Here is a 16,909-nt window from a genome sequence, read left to right as displayed (position 1 = left end):
GGGCAGAGGAGGAAGGGAGGGAGAAAGGGGGAGAGGCAGAGGAGGGAGGGAAAGAGAGGGGGAGAGGCAGAGGAGGGAGGGAGGGAGGGAGGGCGGGAGGGAGGGAGGGAGGGGAGAGATGGAGGGAGGTAGAGAGAGAGGGAGAGGCAGAGGAGGGAGGGAGAGAGAGGGGAGAGGCAGAGGAGGGAGGGATGGAGTTAGAGAGAGAGGGGGAGAGGCAGAGGAGGGGGGGATGTGGAGAGGCGGCAAGATGGATGGAGACAGACAGACAGACAGACAGACAGACAGACAGACAGAGCCACGAAGAGAACTGTGAACTGTAGAATTGAACAGCGCTAGCCTGAAATCCACACTGAATCAGTCAGATTCGCTACTGTTTCAGACAGTGAAGTAATATTCAGTTTGGATCTGATTCCAAACCAGAGCAGAAACATAGATTTGGCAGTTTTAGCAGACATGATAAGTACAGATGTATAATCTTAATTTGATCTCTCTTTTGTTGCTGAGAATTTTACTGCATCGCAGGGAATGCAGATGAGCTTTGTGATTTACATAAATTTACTGGAAACCTACACCAACACACGGTCATATTAATTAACAGCCTCACCTCCATCAAGCAACATTATGGACTAAACATTCAAATCCTGTTGGTTGCTGCAGGATTATTTAGCTGTGACAATACAGGTCAAATGAAAGACCCTACATCTGTAGCAGTACAGAGAATAGGCATGGAGATGAGGGAACACTTATATTCATGACATCACAGTATGCGTCCCAAATGGCACCATATTCCCTATATAGTGCACTACTTTTGACCAGGGCCCATAGCACTGTAGTCAAAAGTAGTGCACTATATAGGGAAGAGGATGTGCTATTTAGGAGACATGCCTGTACTTTACCCTCTGACTGGGAATACTTGTGAAATGAAAGGTGATTTTGCTGGAAAAACACGATGTTTCTGTCTTTTCCTTTTGATTTGCGTTGCGTGAAACAACGACCTGGAAGTTATTATGAAGTCTGCAGCAGAAGACATTTATCACAGAGCAGGACTTCAGAGGTCAACCTGCCCCTGTATAGATACCACCAGTACACCCTTCATACTAGATTAGATAACCGACTGTAGCTACGTCTTCTCTCAGTGTTAGTGTTGGAGATATGTCTCTCTGTGTTAGTGTTGGAGATATGTCTCTCAGTGTTAGTGTTGGAGATATGTCTCTCTGTGTTAGTGTTGGAGATTTGTCTCTCTGTGTTAGTGTTGGAGATATGTCTCTCAGTGTTAGTATTGGAGATGTGTCTCTCTGTGTTAGTATTGGAGATATGTCTCTCAGTGTTAGTGTTGGAGATATGTCTCTCTGTGTTAGTGTTGGAGATATGTCTCTCTGTGTTAGTGTTGGAGATATGTCTCTCAGTGTTAGTGTTGGAGATATGTCTCTCTGTGTTAGTATTGGAGATATGTCTCTGTGTTAGTATTGGAGATATGTCTCTCAGTGTTAGTATTGGAGATATGTCTCTCAGTGTTAGTGTTGGAGATATGTCTCTCTGTGTTAGTGTTGGAGATATGTCTCTCTGTGTTAGTGTTGGAGATATGTCTCTCTGTGTTAGTGTTGGAGATATGTCTCTCTGTGTTAGTGTTGGAGATATGTCTCTCAGTGTTAGTGTTGGAGATATGTCTCTCTGTGTTAGTATTGGAGATATGTCTCTGTGTTAGTATTGGAGCTATGTCTCTCAGTGTTAGTATTGGAGATATGTCTCTCAGTGTCAGTATTGGAGATATGCGTCTCAATGTTAGTATTGGAGATATGTCTTCTGTCAGTGTTAGTATTGGAGATATGTCTTATCTCAGTGTTAGTATTGGAGATATGTCTTCTCTCAGTGTTAGTATTGGAGATATGTCTCTCTGTGTCAGTATTGTATATATGTCTCTCAGTGTTAGTATTGGAGATATGTCTCTCTGTGTCAGTATTGGAGATGTGTCTCTCTGTGTCAGAATTGGAGATATGTCTCTCAGTGTTAGTATTGGAGATACGTCTCTCTGTGTTAGTATTGGAGATATGTCTCTCTGTGTCAGTATTGGAGATTTGTCTCTCTGTGTCATTGTTGGAAATATGTCTTCTCTCAGTGTTAGTATTGGAGATATGTCTCTGTGTTAGTATCGGATATATATCTCTCTGTGTTATTATTGGAGATATGTCTCTCAGTGTTAGTATTGGATATGTGTCTTCTCTCAGTGTTAGTATTGGAGTCATGTCTCTCTGTGTTAGTATTGGAGCTATGTCTCTCTGTGTCAGTTTGGAGATATGTCTTCTCTCAGTGTCAGTATTGGAGATATGTCTTCTCTCTGTGTTAGTATTGGAGCTATGTCTCTCTGTGTCAGTTTGGAGATATGTCTTCTCTCTGTGTTAGTATTGGAGATATGTCTTCTCTCTGTGTTAGTATTGGAGATATGTCTCTGTGTCAGTTTGGAGATATGTCTTCTCTCTGTGTTAGTATTGGAGCTATGTCTCTCTGTGTCAGTTTGGAGATATGTCTTCTCTCTGTGTTAGTATTGGAGCTATGTCTCTCAGTGTTAGTATTGGAGATACGTCTCTCTGTGTTAGTATTGGAGATATGTCTGTCGGAGTGTCATGATGGGTTGACCTTGCTCAAAGGCACAACGACAGGATATTATGGTACCTAGGGTCTGAAACCAGAAAAACCAGCACATCTCCCATTTTGTCTTGCTCTGCTCAGGATTTGAACTGACATCGTTCCTGTGTATCCTGTAGTGATGTGTTGTGCCCTGTTTCCTCAGGCAGGGAAGCCCCCCATCCAGGACCTCTTCACCGACCTGTGTGATGGCCGTCGCCTGCTGGAGCTGCTGGAGGGACTGGCAGGTCACGAGCTGGTCAGTAATGTCATCATTATCCTCCTGGACTTACCATCCTCCTAACCCCATTCACCTCCTCACCTCCTTATCCTCCTAGCCCCATGTATCTCCCTCACCTCCTCACCTCCTTATCCTCCTAGCCCCATGTATCTCCCTCACCTCATCACCTCACCTCCTTATCCTCTTAGCCCCATGTATCTCTCTCACCTCATCACCTCACCTCCTTATCCTCCTAGCCCCATGTATCTCCCTCACCACCTCACCTCCTTATCCTCCTAGCGCCATGTATCTCCCTCACCACCTCACCTCCTTATCCTCCTAGCGCCATGTATCTCCCTCACCTCACCTCCTTATCCTCCTAGCCCCATGTATCTCCCTCACCTCCTCATCTCCTCACCTCCTTATCCTCCTAGCCCCATGTATCTCCCTTACCTCCTCATCTCCTCACCTCCTTATCCTCCTAGCCCCATGTATCTCCCTCACCACCTCACCTCCTTATCCTCCTAGCCCCATGTATCTCCCTCACCACCTCACCTCCTTATCCTCCTAGCCCCATGTATCTCCCTCACTTCCTCATCACCTCACCTCCTTATCCTCCTAGCCCCATGTATCTCCCTCACCTCCTCAACTCCTCACCTCCTTATCCTCCTAGCCCCATGTATCTCCCTCATCTCCTCACCTCCTTATCCTCCTAGCCCCATGTATCTCCCTCACCTCCTCATCTCCTCACCTCCTTATCCTCCTATCCCCATGTATCTCCCTCACCTCCTCATCTCCTCACCTCCTTATCCTCCTAGCCCCATGTATCTCCCTCATCTCCTCACCTCCTTATCCTCCTAGCCCCATGTATCTCCATCTCCTCACTTCCTTATCCTCTTGACCCCACTTATCTCCTCGCCTCCTCGCCTCCTTGCCTCCTAACCCCACTTATCTCCTCAACTCCTCACTTATCTCCTCACCTATTATACCAACCTGTTGTCTTTCTCCTTGCATTTCTTCTCCTCCTCCTCTACCTTTGTCCTAAACTTTATACAATAGCTTTTATTGTAATATAAACCTCTTTCAGCAATGGCCCTGAGCAAAGTCTTTAATATCATGTTCAGTAAATAAAGCCTCTGTGTGTTCTGAAGGATCTCTTCTCTTCTGTGTGTGTGTGTGTGTGTGTGTGTGTGTGTGTGTTCTGAGTCTGCAGGTGAAGGAGAGAGGATTCACGCGCGTCCACTCACTAAACAATGTCAATAGAGCGCTGCAGATCCTACAGAAGAACAATGTACGTATTAGTGAACAGATCACACACTGAGGAGGAGGAGGAGAGGGACGAGGAAGAGAGAAGGGGAGGAAGAGAGGAGGGGGAGGAAGAGAGGGAGAGAAAGAGAGGAAGAGAGGAGGAGGAGAAGGAAGAGAGAAGGGGGAGAAAGAGAGGAAGAGAGGAAGAGGAGAAGGACGAGAGGAAGGGGAGGAAGAGAGGAGGAGGAGAAGGAAGAGAGGAAGGGGAGGAAGAGAGGAGGGGAGGAAGAGAGGAGGGAGAGGAAGAGAGGAAGGGAGGAAGAGGAGAAGGAAGAGAGAAGGGGATGAGGGAGAGGAAGAGAGGAAGGGAGGAAGAGGAGAAGGAAGAGAGAAGGGGATGAAGAGAGGAGGAGAGGAGGAGGAGGAGGAAGAGAGGAGGAGGAGAAGAGAGAAGGGGGAGGAAGAGAGGAAGAGAGGAAGGGGAGGAAGAGAGGAGGAGGAGAAGGAAGAGATGAAGGGGAGGAAGAGAGGAGGAGGAGAAGATAGAGAGGAGGGGAGGAAGAGAGGAGGGGGAGGAAGAGAGGAAGAGAGGAGGAGGAGAAGGAAGAGAGGAAGGGGAGGAAGAGAGGAGGGAGAGAAAGAGAGGAGGAGAAGGATGAGAGGAGGGGGGAAGAGAGGAGGAGGAGGAGGAAGAGAGGAAGGGGAGGAAGAGAGGAGGGGGAGGAAGAGAGGAAGAGAGGAAGAGGAGAAGGAAGAGAGGAAGGGGAGGAAGGGGAGGAAGAGAGGAGGGAGAGAAAGAGAGGAGGAGAAGGATGAGAGGAGGGGGGAAGAGAGGAGGAGGAGAAGGAAGAGAGGAAGGGGAGGAAGAGAGGAGGGGTAGGATGAGAGGAGGAGGGGGAAGAAGAGAGGAGGGTAGGATGAGAGGAGGAGGAGGAGGAAGAGAGGAGGGAGAAGAAGAGCGGAGGGGGAGATATGAGGGGGAGGAAGAGAAAAAGAGGAGGAAGAGAGGATGGGGAGGAAGAAAGGAAGAGAGGAGGAGGAAGAGAGGAAGAGGAGGAAGAGGAAGAGTGAGAAGATGAGAAGGAGAGGAGGATAGTATCTCTTCTGTTATATTAGGGATATATGATTGCATGTCTATGTAAGCGAATGTAAACAATAGTGTTCAGTATAGTGTGTAGATACAGTATGTTAATGCAGGAGTTTACATCAGTCAAATTCTGGAGGTGGTAGAGCTGAAAGTAAACAGTAGATTAGATTAATCTTGGCTCATGCTTTCTCTCTCTCTGTTTCTCTTTCTCACTCTCTCTCTCTCTGTCTCTCTCTCTTTCTCTCTCTGTTTCTCTTTTTCTCTCCCTGTTTCTCTCTCTCTCTCTCTCTGTCTCTCTCTCTGTCTCTCTCTCTTTCTCTCTCTGTTTCTATTTTTCTCTCCCTGTTTCTCTCTCTCTCTCTCTCTGTCTCTCTCTCTGTCTCTCTCTCTTTCTCTCTCTGTTTCTCTTTCTCTCTGTCTCTCTCTGTCTCTCTCTCTCTGTCTCGCTCTCTTTCTCTCTCTGTTTCTCTTTCTCTCTCCCTGTTTCTCTTTCTCTCTCTCTCTGTCTCTGTCTCTCTCTCTGTCTCTCTCTCTTTCTCTCTCTTTCTCGGTTGCAAACTCGGGTATAACTCTTTGTCTACCTCTATCTTTTTCTCTTTCTCTTTTGAATCCCGTCCCCTCTCCCTCTATCTCCCCCCTGTATATCCCTCTATCTCTCCCCTGTATATCCCTCTATCTCTCCCCTGTATATCCCTCTATCTCTCCCCTGTATATCCCTATATCTCCCCCTGTATATCCCTCTATCTCTCCCCTGTATATCCCTCTATCTCTCCCCTGTATATCCCTCTATCTCTCCCCTGTATATCCATATATCTCCCCCCTGTATATCCCTCTATCTCTCCCCTGTATATCCCTCTCTCTCCCCTGTATATCCCTCTATCTCTCCCCTGTATATCCCTCTATCTCTCCCCTGTATATCCCTCTATCTCCCTCCTGTATATCCCTCTATCTCCCCCTGTATATCCCTCTATCTCTCCCCTGTATATCCCTCTATCTCTCCCCCCTGTATATCTCTCTATATCTCCCCCTGTATATCCCTCTATCTCTCCCCTGTATCTCCCTCTCTCTCCCCCTGTATATCCCTCTATCGCTCCCCTGTATCTCCCTCTATATCTCCCCCTGTATATCCCTCTATCTCTCCCCTGTATATCCCTCTATATCTCCCCTGTATCTCCCTCTATATCTCCCCCTGTATATCCCTCTATCTCTCCCCTGTATCTCCCTCTCTCTCCCCCTGTATATCCCTCTATCGCTCCCCTGTATCTCCCTCTATATCTCCCCCTGTATATCCCTCTATCTCTCCCCCTGTATATCCCTCTATCTCTCCCCTGTATCTCCCTCTATATCTCCCCCTGTATATCCTCTATCTCTCCCCATGTATATCCCTCTATATCTCCCCCTGTATATCCCTCTATCTCTCCCCTGTATATCCATCTATCTCTCCCCCCTGTATATCCATCTATCTCTCCCCCTGTATATCCCTCTATCTCTCCCCCTGTATATCCCTCTATCTCTCCCCCTGTATATCCCTCGATCTCTCCTTGTATATCCCTCTATCTCTCCCCCTGTATATCCCTCTATCTCTCCCCTGTATATCCCTCTATCTCCCCCTGTATCTCCCTCTATCTCTACCTGTATCTCCCTCTATCTCTCCCTGTATATCCCTCTATCTCTCCCTGTATATCCCTCTATCTCTCCCTGTATCTCCCTCTATCTCTCCCCTGTATATCCCTCTATCTCTCCCCCTGTATATCCCTCTATCTCTCCCCTGTATCTCCCTCTATATCTCCCCCTGTATATCCCTCTCTCTCCCCTTGTATATCCCTCTATCTCCCCCTGTATATCCCTATATCTCTCCCCTGTATATCCCTCTATCTCTCCCCCCTGTATATCCCTCTATCTCTCCCCATGTATATCCCTCTATCTCTCCCCCTGTATATCCCTCTATCTCTCCCCCTGTATATCCCTTTATATCTCCCCCTGTATATCCCTCTATCTCTCCCCTGTATCTCCCTCTATCTCCCCCTGTATATCCCTCTATCTCTCCCCTGTATATCCCTCTATCTCCCCCTGTATCTCCCTCTATCTCTCCCTGTATATCCATCTATCTCTCCCTGTATCTCCCTCTATCTCTCCCCTGTATATCCCTCTATCTCTCCCCTGTATCTCCCTCTATATCTCCCCCTGTATATCCCTCTATCTCTCCCCTGTATCTCCCTCTCTCTCCCCTGTATATCCCTCTATCTCTCCCCCTGCATATCCCTTTATCTCTCCCCTGTATATCCCTCTATCTCTCCCCTGTATCTCCCTCTATCTCCCCCTGTTTATCCCTCTATCTCTCCCCTGTATATCCCTCTATCTCCCCCTGTATATCCCTCTATCTCCCCCTGTATATCCATCTATCTCTCCCTGTATCTCCCTCTATCTCTCCCCTGTATATCCCTCTATCTCTCCCCTGTATCTCCCTCTATATCTCCCCCTGTTTATCCCTCTATCTCTCCCCTGTATATCCCTCTATCTCCCCCTGTATATCCCTCTATCTCCCCCTGTATATCCCTCTATCTCTCCCTGTATATCCCTCTATCTCTCCCCTGTATATCACTCTATCTCCCCCTGTATCTCCCTCTATCTCCCCTGTACATCCCTCTATCTCTCCCTGTATATCCCTCTATCTCTCCCCTGTATATCCCTCTATCTCCCCCTGTATCTCCCTCTATCTTCCCCCTGTATCTCCCTCTATCTCTCCCTCCCTGTATCTCCCTCCATTTCTCCCTCCCTCCATCTCTCCCTCCCTGTATCTCCCTCCCTCCCTGTATCTCCCTCCCTCCCTGTATCTCTATCTCTCCCTCCCTGTATCTCTATCTCTCCCTCCCTGTATCCCTCTCCCTACCTGTATCTCCCTCCATTTCTCCCTCCCTCCATCTCTCCCTCCCTGTATCTCCCAATACCTCTCCCTCCCTCCATCTCTCCCTCCCTGTATCTCCCTCCCTCCCTGTATATATCCCTCCCTGTATATCTCCCTCCCTGTATATCTCCCTCCCTATATCTCCCTCCCTGTATATCTCCCTCCCCGTATATCTCCCTCCCTATATCTCCCTCCCTGTATCTCTCCCTGTCTCTCCCGCCCTCTATATCTCCCTCCCTGTATATCTCTCTCCCTGTATATCTCCCTCTATATCTCCCGCCCTGTATATCTCCCTCCCTGTATATCTCCCTCTATATCTCCCGCCCTGTATATCTCCCTCCCTGTATATCTCCCTCTATATCTCCCGCCCTGTATATCTCCCTCCCTGTATATCTCCCTCTATCTCCCTCCCTGTATATCTCTCTCCCTGTATATCTCCCTCTATCTCTCCCTCCCTGTATATCTCTCTCCCTCTATATCTCCCTCCCTGTATATCTCCCTCCCTGTATATCTCCCTCCCTGTATATCTCCCTCTATATCTCCCGCCCTGTATATCTCCCTCCCTGTATATCTCCCTCTATATCTCCCGCCCTGTATATCTCCCTCCCTGTATATCTCCCTCTATCTCCCTCCCTGTATATCTCTCTCCCTGTATATCTCCCTCTATCTCTCCCTCCCTGTATATCTCTCTCCCTGTATATCTCCCTGTATATCTCCCTCCCTGTATATCTCTCTCCCTATATATCTCTCTCCCTGTATATCTCCCTCTATCTCTCCCTCCCTATATATCTCTCTCCCTGTATATCTCCCTCTATATCTCTCTCCCTATATATCTCTCTCCCTGTATATCTCCCTCTATCTCTCCCTCCCTGTATATCTCTCTCCCTGTATATCTCCCTGTATATCTCCCTCCCTGTATATCTCTCTCCCTATATATCTCTCTCCCTGTATATCTCCCTCTATCTCTCCCTCCCTATATATCTCTCTCCCTGTATATCTCCCTATATATCTCTCTCCCTATATATCTCTCTCCCTGTATATCTCCCTATATATCTCCCTCCCTGTATATCTCTCTCCCTGTATATCTCCCTCTATCTCTCCCTCCCTGTATATCTCTCTCCCTGTATATCTCCCTGTATATCTCCCTCCCTATATATCTCTCTCCCTGTATATCTCCCTATATATCTCCCTCCCTGTATATCTCTCTCCCTGTATATCTCCCTCTATCTCTCCCTCCCTATATATCTCTCTCCCTGTATATCTCCCTATATATCTCTCTCCCTATATATCTCTCTCCCTGTATATCTCCCTGTATATCTCCCTCCCTATATATCTCTCTCCCTGTATATCTCCCTGTATATCTCCCTCCCTGTATATCTCCCTGTATATCTCCCTCCCTGTATATCTCTCTCCCTGTATATCTCCCTCTATCTCTCCCTCCCTGTATATCTCTCTCCCTGTATATCTCCCTCTATATCTCCCTCCCTGTATATCTCTCTCCCTGTATATCTCCCTCTATCTCTCCCTCCCTATATATCTCTCTCCCTATATATCTCTCTCCCTGTATATCTCCCTGTATATCTCCCTCCCTATATATCTCTCTCCCTGTATATCTCCCTGTATATCTCTCTCCCTGTATATCTCCCTCTATCTCTCTCTCCCTGTATATCTCCCTCCCTGTATATCTCCCTCTATCTCTCCCTCCCCGTATCTTCTCTGCAGGTTGAACTGGTGAATATAGGAGGAGCCGACATTGTTGATGGGAATCATAAACTGATTCTTGGACTCATTTGGAGCATAATTCTCCACTGGCAGGTCAGTTTAGTCCCCCTGTGTGTTGACCAGTAGGTGTATTGCAGATCAGTCCATCCTCCCTCATCCTCATCACCCCTCTCTCCACCTCTCTCTCCCCCTCTCCTCATCACCACTCTCTCTCCCCATCACCCCTCTCCTCATCTCCCCTCTCTCTCCCCATCACCCCTCATCACCCCTCTCTCTCCCCCTCACCCCTCATCACCCCTCTCTCTCCCCATCACCCCTCATCACCCCTCTCTCTCCCCATCACCCCTCTCTCTCCCCCTCACCCCTCTCCTCATCTCCCCTCTCTCTCCCCCTCTCCTCATCACCCCTCTCTCTCCCCATCACCCCTCATCACCCCTCTCTCTCCCCCTCACCCCTCTCCTCATCTCCCCTCTCTCCCCCTCTCCTCATCACCCCTCTCTCTCCCCATCACCCCTCTCTCTCCCCCTCACACCTCTCCTCATCACCCCTCTCTCTCCCCCTCACACCTCTCCTCATCACCACTCTCTCTCCCCCTCACACCTCTCCTCATCACCCCTCTCTCTCCCCCTTACACCTCTCCTCATCACCCCTCTCTCTCCCCCTCACCCCTCTCCTCATCTCCCCTCTCTCTCCCCATCACCCCTCATCACCCCTCTCTCTCCCCCTCACACCTCTCCTCATCACCCCTCTCTCTCCCCCTCACACCTCTCCTCATCACCACTCTCTCTCCCCCTCACACCTCTCCTCATCACCCCTCTCTCTCCCCCTCTCCTCATCACCCCTCTCTCTCCCCATCACCCCTCATCACCCCTCTCTCTCCCCCTCACCCCTCTCCTCATCACCCCTCTCTCTCCCCATCACCCCTCATCACCCCTCTCTCTCCCCCTCACCCCTCTCCTCATCTCCCCTCTCTCCCCCTCTCCTCATCACCCCTCTCTCTCCCCATCACCCCTCTCTCTCCCCCTCACACCTCTCCTCATCACCCCTCTCTCTCCCCCTCACACCTCTCCTCATCACCACTCTCTCTCCCCCTCACACCTCTCCTCATCACCCCTCTCTCTCCCCCTTACACCTCTCCTCATCACCCCTCTCTCTCCCCCTCACCCCTCTCCTCATCTCCCCTCTCTCTCCCCATCACCCCTCATCACCCCTCTCTCTCCCCCTCACACCTCTCCTCATCACCCCTCTCTCTCCCCCTCACACCTCTCCTCATCACCACTCTCTCTCCCCCTCACACCTCTCCTCATCACCCCTCTCTCTCCCCCTTACACCTCTCCTCATCACCCCTCTCTCTCCCCCTCACCCCTCTCCTCATCTCCCCTCTCTCTCCCCATCACCCCTCATCACCCCTCTCTCTCCCCCTCACCCCTCATCACCCCTCTCTCTCCCCATCACCCCTCATCACCCCTCTCTCTCCCCATCACCCCTCTCTCTCCCCCTCACCCCTCTCCTCATCTCCCCTCTCTCTCCCCCTCTCCTCATCACCCCTCTCTCTCCCCCTCACCCCTCATCCTCATCTCCCCTCTCTCTCCCCCTCTCCTCATCACCCCTCTCTCTCCCCCTCTCCTCATCACCCCTCTCTCTCCCCATCACCCCTCATCACCCCTCTCTCTCCCCCTCACCCCTCTCCTCATCACCCCTCTCTCTCCCCATCACCCCTCATCACCCCTCTCTCTCCCCCTCACCCCTCTCCTCATCTCCCCTCTCTCCCCCTCTCCTCATCACCCCTCTCTCTCCCCATCACCCCTCTCTCTCCCCCTCACACCTCTCCTCATCACCCCTCTCTCTCCCCCTCACCCCTCTCCTCATCTCCCCTCTCTCTCCCCCTCACCCCTCATCACCCCTCTCTCTCCCCCTCACCCCTCTACTCATCTCCCCTCTCTCTCCCCATCACCCCTCATCACCCCTCTCTCTCCCCCTCACCCTTCTCCCCATCACCCCTCTCTCTCCCCCTCACACCTCTCCTCATCACCCCTCTCTCTCCCCCTCACTCCAGCAACACTCAGTCATAATGACTTAATGAATCCACAGGAACATTTACATAGAATTAATGATGCGCTTAATGAGGAAATCTCCATTGGGTTTGAATATTTTACGTCTTAAACATACAGACAGTCGGTGTGTGAAGAGCGAAGAGGCCCAGTCAATTAGACAGTCAGAGACATTAGTGGGGTGTCTCAGCGTTGGGCTTCGTCATGGAATGAATTAGTGTGGAAATGCAATGCAGTGACCTACTCCCAAATGAGGGACGCTCGGTCTGTACCCAGAAGGCCGAGCAGCGAGCGCTGGGTTAGGCTACACTGTTGGAGACGAATCACTGACTAATGAACTTGCCTGGAAGTATGGGGATTGGTGTGGGTATGGTGTGGGTATGGTGTGTGTGTGTGTGTGTATGGCATGTGTGGGTGTGTGTGGGTATGGTGTGGGTATGGTGTGTGTGTGTGTGTGGGTATGGTATGTGTGTGTGTGGGTATGGCGTGTGTGGGTGTGTGTGTGTGGGTATGGTGTGTGGGTATGGCGTGTGTGGGTGTGTGTGTGTGGGTATGGTGTGTGTGTGAGTGTGGTAAGTGTGGGTATGGTGTGTGTGTGTGTGTGTGGGTATGGTGTGTGTGTGTGTGGGTATGGTGTGTGTGGGTGTGGTAAGTGTGGGTACCCACTGGGTTGTCCGTGCATGTCACATTCGTCATAACAAGGAGACCTAGGCACAACGTGATATGAACACATTCTTTATTTACACGAAGTACACTAAACAAACACACGAGTGCTGACAGGCAACTACACATAGACAATAACCCACCAAACCAACATGGAAAATGGCAACCTAAATAGGATCCCCAATCAGAGACAAATCAGAGGACCTCCCCTGAGCCCAGTTAGGGTCAGACATCCTGGACCGCCCCTGAGCCCAGTTAGGGTCAGACATCCTGGACCGCCCCTGAGCCCAGTTAGGGTCAGACATCCTGGACCGCCCCTGAGCCCAGTTAGGGTCAGACATCCGGGACCGCCCCTGAGCCCAGTTAGGGTCAGACATCCTGGACCACCCCTGAGCCCAGTTAGGGTCAGACATCCAGGACCGCCCCTGAGCCCAGTTAGGGTCAGACATCCTGGACCGCCCCTGAGCCCAGTTAGGGTCAGACATCCTGGACCGCCCCTGAGCCCAGTTAGGGTCAGACATCCTGGACCGCCCCTGAGCCCAGTTAGGGTCAGACATCCTGGACCGCCCCTGAGCCCAGTTAGGGTCAGACATCCTGGACCGCCCCTGAGCCCAGTTAGGGTCAGACGTCCTGGGACAGCCCTTTTCTGCCATTCCGAATAAAACTCCCACTCGGGTTTTCGATCAGCAGACCGAATTACGAGATGGCTAAAGGTTGTAGAACATGTTTTTCTCCATCAGGAGGACAAAGGTTGTAGAACATGTTTTTCTCCATCAGGAGGACAAAGGTTGTAGAACATGTTTTTCTCCATCAGGAAGACAAAGGTTGTAGAACATGTTTTTCTCCATCAGGAGGACAAAGGTTGTAGAACATGTTTTTCTCCATCAGGAGGACAAAGGTTGTAGAACATGTTTTTCTCCATTAGGAGGACAAAGGTTGTAGAACATGTTTTTCTCCATCAGGAGGACAAAGGTTGTAGAACATGTTTTTCTCCATCAGGAGGACAAAGGTTGCAGACCATGTTTTTCTCCATCAGGAGGACAAAGGTTGTAGACCATGTTTTTCTCCATTAGGAGGACAAAGGTTGTAGAACATGTTTTTCTCCATTAGGAGGACAAAGGTTGTAGAACATGTTTTTCTCCATTAGGAGGACAAAGGTTGTAGAACATGTTTTTCTCCATCAGGAGGACAAAGGTTGTAGAACATGTTTTTCTCCATCAGGAGGACAAAGGTTGTAGACCATTGATGAATCTTTTAACCATACCACGTGGTTAAACTCTTAGACTATCGATACCGACAGAATAAGAACAAGTCTTTGATATTAATTACTAGTCTGCAGCTAGGAATTCGGTATCACTGAACGCGAAGAACGACAACCACCAAAACATCCATTCTATAACGAATGTCACTCTGAACTATCCCCTCTAACCACAACCGAGAGACGGACAATTCTACAAAATAAATGAACTTTTCACCAGCGATCAAGACGACACACTGAGCGTAAATATATATATTGATTGCAATTGTTCCCGAATGAGTGAGCGTTCATGTGTAAAGGATTATAATTTCAATTGTTATAATTATCACTTTGTAGTGACTTCTTAGTCGACCCCCACTTCCCCTTTTGTCTAACAAGCTGCCATGCCGGTTTAGCCCACTAGGGGCACATCCTCCTATCATTTCATTTACCTTGTTTGTTTATGCATTTCTGTGAATTATTTAGTTAGTAATAAATAAATTATTTAAGACAATTGATGTATGGATGACTCATAGTGAAGACTGGGTTCGTGCAGATAACCAACAATTTACGACGTTTGGAATGAGACTAACGTGAGGTAAAGTAAATAATTAATTAATTCGAAGACTAATTGATCAGATAAAATATCTGAAAAGTTATTTTAGGAAATTATAACTTTGTAATCTGAGTATTTTTCCTTGGTGCCCTGACTTCCTAGCGCGCTCCGAAAATAAATACTATTATCTATTTTTGATAAGACTGGACTCTGTGTATTTTATGCAAATAAGAATCTTACAAATTCTCATAAAATAGAATAAGTGAATTCAATTAATGAAAACATATTGGAATAATGAAATTATACCAACAGTAAGATATGCATTAGTAATACAGCTTCACCAGACATACCAGTGGTGGACGTCTTCACTCCTTTCCCCTGGGCAGAGATGTTCCAGAACTGTCACTCAAATAGCTAACTGTGTGTGTGTGTGTCTGAATTGGAATATTACATCTCTCTCTCTCTGTGTGTGTGTGTGTGTGTGTGTGTGTGTGTCTGAATTGGAATATTACATCTCTCTCTCTCTCTGTGTGTGTGTGTGTGTGTGTGTGTGTGTGTGTGTGTGTGTGTGTGTGTGTGTGTGTGTGTGTGTGTGTGGGTGTGTGTGTGTGTGTGTATGTGTGTGTGTGTGTGTGTGTGTGTGTGTGTGTGTGTGTCTGAATTGGAATATTACATCTCTATGTGTGTGTGTGTGTGTCTGAATTGGAATATTACATCTGTGTGTGTGTGTGTGTGTGTGTGTGTGTGTGTGTGTGTGTGTGTGTGTGTGTTTGTGTGTCAGTGCGTGTGCGTTCGTGTCTGTGAGTGTGTGAGTGAATCCAAACTCTTCCTAAAACTATTGCAGGACGTGTAGAGAAGTTGCTTTAACTTAACAGAAAGTTCCTGCCTCAGTGGTAATAGCTCCCAACACCTGTCATCAGGTACTTCAATAAATACATATTCTGCATGTTCCAGGGGGAATGTTGTCGTGTGAGCGGCGGTGTTGAGGACATTAGTCTCCCTGTTTCCATGTGTCTCCAGACCTCTGTGTGTTGAGGACATTAGTCTCCCTGTTTCCATGTGTCTCCAGACCTCTGTGTGTTGAGGACATTAGTCTCCCTGTTTCCATGTGTCTCCAGACCTCTGTGTGTTGAGGACATTAGTCTCCCTGTTTCCATGTGTCTCCAGACCTCTGTGTGTTGAGGACATTAGTCTCCCTGTTTCCATGTGTCTCCAGACCTCTGTGTGTTGAGGACATTAGTCTCCCTGTTTCCATGTGTCTCCAGACCTCTGTGTGTTGAGGACATTAGTCTCCCTGTTTCCATGTGTCTCCAGACATCTGTGTGTTGAGGACATTAGTCTCCCTGTTTCCATGTGTCTCCAGACCTCTGTGTGTTGAGGACATTAGTCTCCCTGTTTCCATGTGTCTCCAGACCTCTGTGTGTTGAGGACATTAGTCTCCCTGTTTCCATGTGTCTCCAGACCTCTGTGTGTTGAGGACATTAGTCTCCCTGTTTCCATGTGTCTCCAGACCTCTGTGTGTTGAGGACATTAGTCTCCCTGTTTCCATGTGTCTCCAGACCTCTGTGTGTTGAGGACATTAGTCTCCCTGTTTCCATGTGTCTCCAGACCTCTGTGTGTTGAGGACATTAGTCTCCCTGTTTCCATGTGTCTCCAGACCTCTGTGTGTTGAGGACATTAGTCTCCCTGTTTCCATGTGTCTCCAGACCTCTGTGTGTTGAGGACATTAGTCTCCCTGTTTCCATGTGTCTCCAGACCTCTGTGTGTTGAGGACATTAGTCTCCCTGTTTCCATGTGTCTCCAGACCTCTGTGTGTTGAGGACATTAGTCTCCCTGTTTCCATGTGTCTCCAGACCTCTGTGTGTTGAGGACATTAGTCTCCCTGTTTCCATGTGTCTCCAGACCTCTGTGTGTTGAGGACATTAGTCTCCCTGTTTCCATGTGTCTCCAGACATCTGTGTGTTGAGGACATTAGTCTCCCTGTTTCCATGTGTCTCCAGACCTCTGTGTGTTGAGGACATTAGTCTCCTTGTTTCCATGTGTCTCCAGACCTCTGTGTGTTGAGGACATTAGTCTCCCTGTTTCCATGTGTCTCCAGACCTCTGTGTGTTGAGGACATTAGTCTCCCTGTTTCCATGTGTCTCCAGACCTCTGTGTGTTGAGGACATTAGTCTCCCTGTTTCCATGTGTCTCCAGACCTCTGTGTGTTGAGGACATTAGTCTCCCTGTTTCCATGTGTCTCCAGACCTCTTTGTGTTGAGGACATTAGTCTCCCTGTTTCCATGTGTCTCCAGACCTCTGTGTGTTGAGGACATTAGTCTCCCTGTTTCCATGTGTCTCCAGACCTCTGTGTGTTGAGGACATTAGTCTCCCTGTTTCCATGTGTCTCCAGACCTCTGTGTGTTGAGGACATTAGTCTCCCTGTTTCCATGTGTCTCCAGACCTCTGTGTGTTGAGGACATTAGTCTCCCTGTTTCCATGTGTCTCCAGACCTCTGTGTGTTGAGGACATTAGTCTCCCTGTTTCCATGTGTCTCCAGACCTCTGTGTGTTGAGGACATTAGTCTCCCTGTTTCCATGTGTCTCCAGACCTCTG

General features: G+C 48.8%; 1 protein-coding gene across 9 annotated transcripts in view; it reads left to right on the top strand.

Annotated features, from left to right (window-relative positions):
* The window catches only part of LOC110496981 (dystrophin), a 394,538-nt gene that overhangs the window by 101,746 nt on the left and 275,883 nt on the right, over positions 1-16,909 (top strand). For all 9 annotated transcript variants that reach the window (XM_036951595.1, XM_036951594.1, XM_036951600.1 and 6 more), the window contains exons 3-5: positions 2,792-2,884; positions 4,059-4,136; positions 9,808-9,900. In XM_036951595.1, coding sequence (XP_036807490.1) covers positions 2,792-2,884; positions 4,059-4,136; positions 9,808-9,900 — 264 coding nt within the window. The remainder of the gene's footprint in view (positions 1-2,791; positions 2,885-4,058; positions 4,137-9,807; positions 9,901-16,909) is intronic.

Source organism: Oncorhynchus mykiss, chromosome 18 (genome assembly GCF_013265735.2).
Source record: "Oncorhynchus mykiss isolate Arlee chromosome 18, USDA_OmykA_1.1, whole genome shotgun sequence".
In the NCBI taxonomy this organism is placed as follows: Eukaryota; Metazoa; Chordata; class Actinopteri; order Salmoniformes; family Salmonidae; genus Oncorhynchus; species Oncorhynchus mykiss.
The sequence above is the reverse complement of the archived record's forward strand: the minus strand, read 5'-3'. Positions and strand labels throughout refer to the sequence as shown.